Raw genomic sequence first — 5,091 nt, 5'->3', positions numbered from 1 at the left:
AAATGCTTTTTGCGGTTTTGGCCGGAAAATGCTTTTTGCGATTTGGCGGGAAAATGTGTTTTTTGGGTTTTGGCGGGAAAATGCGTTTTTTTTGTTTTGGCGGGAACATGCGTTTTCCGGTTTTGGCCGAAAAGTGATGTTTTACCGGTTTGACCGAAAAGTGTGTTTTTATGGAAATATGCGTTTTACGTTTTTGAGGAAAAACGAATTTTGCGGTTTTTGCGGGAAATTGTGTTTCAGTTTTTGCGGGAAAATGTATTTTTCGGTTCTGGCGGAAAAATTTATTTGCAAAAAAATAGAATTTACGGTTTGAAAATAATATTTTGATTTTAAAAAGACATTTTTGTCATTTATCGTTTTGGTCTGAACTAGATGCATCTACATCCAGATGTACCATCAAGACTCACCTTCATTTGGGTGAGAATTTGAGATGAGTTTTTAAAAATTCAGTTGGGTGATCCATCTGGATGTATGATTATAATGCACAAAACGAACATTGATTTCCATCTTCACCCAGATGATCCATCAAGGACCAAACGAACAGGGCCAAAGGCTTTGGTTTTCTCTCTTCCAAAAAGCATCCACCTTTTGATTAAAATTCTGTCACTTCCAGTGATGATCATACGATGAGTTGAAACAGAGTAAGGTTCAACGATCAATTAAAACAAAGCATATAACAAAAACCGGAATAAAAACAGGCCCTAGAAAGAAAAGTTCAAACTAAGACAAATGAGGAATCTAACAAAAGATAAACGCAGTAACTAGGATCTAAGTCAGAAAAGAGTGATCACAATCCGATTCATGTGGCAACAGACAGGAGAAACTAGGACGAACCACCAAAGTATTTTTTGAACGACCAAAGTTTTGTTCATGCATGCGTTAGTAAAACTAATTGGAAAATGTGACCTTGATCTTGCACTTTGAAGAAGCTCTGGGAATCATTAACTGTTGCTTGTCTACGTCAGGTCTATCACAAGAATGAAGTTTCACCAACTTCAGACACGACAGTTTCTCTATAAAATGCTTCAGTTGATCCACCTCCCCAATTGTTCCGCGGTAATCGGTTATCTGTAGGACCTTTGTAGGACACGACAACAAGAAAGAATATCCCAACAAGCAGTTGCAAACAGATTCAGGTTGTTCTTCATTGTAGTGCAGTGGACCCTGAAGCAAGAGGAACAATATATATACATATATATAAAAAAGAGAAAATTAAGGAGTATCTTTAAGGTAAGCTACTTGACCAATAAGCATTTAGGGTTTTGGAGACTTCTCTAGCAAATATGGTAGAAATGCCATACAATCCTCCTCATCATCACATCTAATGGTTAAATGATATAGGTTTTCAAACACCGGGATTGCTTCACGAAAGTAATATAATGCCTGAAACAGGAAAAAAAAATATCTAATCTTCAACGTACTGCATTATTTAGATAAAAAGACTCTAGTGGAACATCAAATGAAAGCGAAACAATAATGTCTCAATGATTACTAATTATCTTTTTTTCTAGAAACTCAAATTGTAATAAGATGTCACAGAGTTATAAAAGAAACAACAGCACACTTACCACGAAAGTATTCTGAAATAATATCTCCATGATTTCAACATTTCCCAACCCCTTTATCAGATTTGTTGGATTGGTAGAAGAATTATTGTGATCATGACTTACAGATCCATCGTAGGGTATGTAGTACTGGTACTGACCGCCAGTGAACATAAGATGGAGCTTAGCTTCAACAAGGGAGTCAAGATTAACAATTGAATACTCATCCGGCATAGCATCGGAGCACTCCAAATAGGTAAGACTTGGAGTATCCAAAGTAACTCTCGTAAACTGAGAAGGATGGAAATCTTGAATAATTAGTCTTTGAAGGGTTGGAATGCACAACTTGCCAGACCATTTCGGATGTTGCCACCTCATACCAAATATGGTCAGTTCCTCAAGTACAGGACAAGCAGAAAGAAGTTTTTCAAACGCACAACCACGAAGATCGTTGAACCGAATGAAACTAAACCCTTCCCATAGGATAAACCCGCCGCGTAACGACCCTCCAGTTCCACTTTAACAACTGTCTTGCAAGTGAAAAACTCAAAGGGAAGATAATAATGTCCAGTTTAAGATCCAAGACGCCCTGCTTCAGCACATCACATAGACAACGGTTGATAAGATCATGCTAAGCTGGATCAGCCCGATCTCAGCATCTTAGGTAGAACTTCCTTTTTTGAGAGAATAGATGTAATAGATGTAAAAACAGCCTCCTTTGCAGAAAGAAAGGAGACAATGCGGCGGATAGCCTCTTTTGGTAGAATAATAATCCTATCCATCCTATTCCTATTGCTAATGATTCCTTTCAGTTTCAGTAACTTAACTAAACACTAACCTTGCTACAGATGAGAAGCCCCCACATGTTGGGTGCATCTGAGATATTATTTCAGGAAAGGTGAAAAAGACTAGAGGTAAAGGAATCGAAGCGTCTTGCATTGCGCCGTTCGTGTGCTTCTTCCACGTGGCATGCTACAGTCAAACAAGAAAAAACAACAACGATGATGATCATCAACTCAGATACCAAAGTTGAAAACGTTTTGGGCCTGAATTTAAATTTGTATAAGAGCTGATTGTGGCCCAACAATTATAATGACGTGGCGTGCTCTTAGTGGTTTATTTTCTACATAGTTTATTAATTTATTTATTTTTGGAGCTAATAAGAGGAGTCTCTGTAGAACCTGAGCCACAATTTGGTAGTAGTCATCTCTGAGATACTTTCTGAAAAATCGAAACCAAGAAGAAAAATGCAAGCAATCGGCAGCTATGGCTGCCTCTGCTTCAAGCACTACCACTCCCTCTCGAAGCTCCTCTCTCCTCCCTCTACTTCTCCATCGCTTCTTCCTCAGGTGAAACTCGTCGTTTCGTCTACTTCGTTCTGTATTTCGTTAGGTTAGGTTAGTTTAATCTGCTCGGACACTTGGTAGCTCATGTTATGTTCTGATGGATTCTCAGTTTATGTTCTTGCTATTGCTTTCGTTGTTATATACAGAGATGCCATTCGTTCTGTATCCCCAAGCTTGGAAGTAGCAGCAACAACGCTGAGAACGGGCGAGGAAGAGGCGTGACAGTGAGAGCCTCAGGAGAAGACGACAACTTTGCCCCGATTACTCCTGTTGAGCTGGAATCTCCTGTGGGACAGCTTCTGGACCAGATTCTTAGGACTCATCCTCATCTCTTACCCGTCACTGTCGATCAGCAGCTCGACAAGTTATCCACCGAAAACGAGAATCTCAAAGCCGAATCGTCTTCTTCGCAAGACAGTCTCTCTAAGTAAGTCTTTTATCCTCTCTTGCTTAAACCTAGGCTATGTTATATTAGCAGTTTCTTTCTCTTTCGCAGGAGGATATCTGAAGTTAAGGATAAGGAAAAACGTAAAACATTGGCAGAGATCATTTACTGCTTAGTGGTGCATAGATTTGTGGAGAAAGAAATCTCCATGATCCCTCAGATTAAACCAACCTCAGACCCAGCAGGACGGATAGACTTATGGCCAAACCAAGAAGAGAAGCTTGAAGTCATTCACTCTGCAGAAGCGTTCGAGATGATACAGAGTCACCTTTCTTCGGTTCTTGGAGACAGAACTGCAGTCGGTCCATTAAGCTCCATAGTTCAGATAAGCAAGATCAAACTCGGGAAACTCTATGCTGCTTCTGTCATGTATGGCTACTTCCTAAGAAGAATCGACCAGAGATACCAGCTTGAGAGAACCATGAACACACTTCCCAAACGGCCTGACAAAACCAGGGAACGGTACGAAGAACCTTCCCCTCCTTACCCGTTATGGGACCCGGATTCCTTGATCCGGATCCAACCAGAGGAATATGATCCTGATGAGTACGCAATACAGAGGAATGAAGATGAGTCGTCGTCTTACGGGTTGAGATCGTACGTTACGTACTTGGACTCGGATACGCTTCAGAGATACGCCACGATACGGTCTAAAGAAGCCATGTCGCTGATAGAGAAGCAGACTCAGGCGCTCTTTGGGCGACCGGACATAAGGATACTGGAGGACGGTAAGCTGGATACGTCTAACGATGAGGTTCTGTCTCTGAGTTTCTCGGGTCTTGCTACGTTGGTTTTGGAAGCTGTGACCTTTGGATCTTTCTTATGGGACGCAGAGAGCTACGTTGAATCTAAGTACCATTTCCTCAAGGCTTGAGCCTAGTCGTCAATTTGTATGTTGTTTTCCAAGTTATTATGTAAAGAAAGAAGACATTTGTACTTTTGAATGTAAATTGTTTCTCTCTCATGTGAAGAATTGATAACAAACTCAAATTTCCAAAACGTATTAAAACTACACTTCAAAACTTTAGATTCTAAGTCGATATCTATTAGATTATTTTCTTACTATTTTATTTATTTAACCTAAAATTCTTATATAAACATTATACTATTAATTGAAGACATGCTTAACTGAAAAATTATAATTTGATTGGTTCTAAAATGTGACATGATATAAATGACATGTCTTTATAAACTTGCTGACATAGTTAATTCCAGATTAGCTTAAATAAACGATTTTTAGTTACCATATTTCAATTGGTGTTCAAAAAAAAAAAAAGTTACCATATTTCAATCTTGTTTGTGTTAAATTGTGTGGTTATCCTAATCAAAACTCGCTAGATGATTTCTCATTCGAATTCATTTGATTTGCCCATCATATTATAAACTTTGATTTATGATTGATACTTTTGTGATTAATTTCCTTATAGGGTTTATGCAACATATATGGTTTCAATATACAATGTTGGTTTGATTGAATTCATATAGTTTTCCAATTCTATAGTATTGTTTCGAAATCATATATTAATACATTAATTACATATGATGTTCTTTATACATACTAATTACGTTTATTGTTTAGGGTTTACGTTTATATACATATAATGTTTAATTTTAGGTTTTAGGGTTAAGGTTTCAGGACAAAAGTGATACACGATATATTATTTTATATATCTATCATAATATTTTATTAATTGATAACCACGTAAACTTTGATACAGTTTTGATATTGTTCACAAAAATTATATTTCCTATATAT

General features: G+C 37.9%; 1 protein-coding gene and 1 pseudogene across 1 annotated transcript; one reads left to right on the top strand and one right to left on the bottom strand.

The window, feature by feature from the left end:
* Window positions 1–697: 697 nt before the first annotated feature.
* Window positions 698–2,490, bottom strand: LOC106344942 (annotated as a pseudogene).
* A 228-nt stretch (window positions 2,491–2,718) lies between these two features.
* On the top strand, window positions 2,719–4,305 carry LOC106296063. The gene is made up of 3 exons (XM_013732115.1): window positions 2,719–2,893; window positions 3,037–3,317; window positions 3,387–4,305. The coding sequence occupies exons 1-3, from the start codon at window positions 2,792–2,794 to the stop codon at window positions 4,207–4,209; spliced, it is 1,206 nt and encodes a 401-aa protein (XP_013587569.1). The 5' UTR covers window positions 2,719–2,791; the 3' UTR covers window positions 4,210–4,305.
* Window positions 4,306–5,091: the final 786 nt, after the last annotated feature.

Source organism: Brassica oleracea, chromosome C5, assembly GCF_000695525.1.
Source record: "Brassica oleracea var. oleracea cultivar TO1000 chromosome C5, BOL, whole genome shotgun sequence".
In the NCBI taxonomy this organism is placed as follows: Eukaryota; Viridiplantae; Streptophyta; class Magnoliopsida; order Brassicales; family Brassicaceae; genus Brassica; species Brassica oleracea.
The sequence above is the reverse complement of the archived record's forward strand: the minus strand, read 5'-3'. Positions and strand labels throughout refer to the sequence as shown.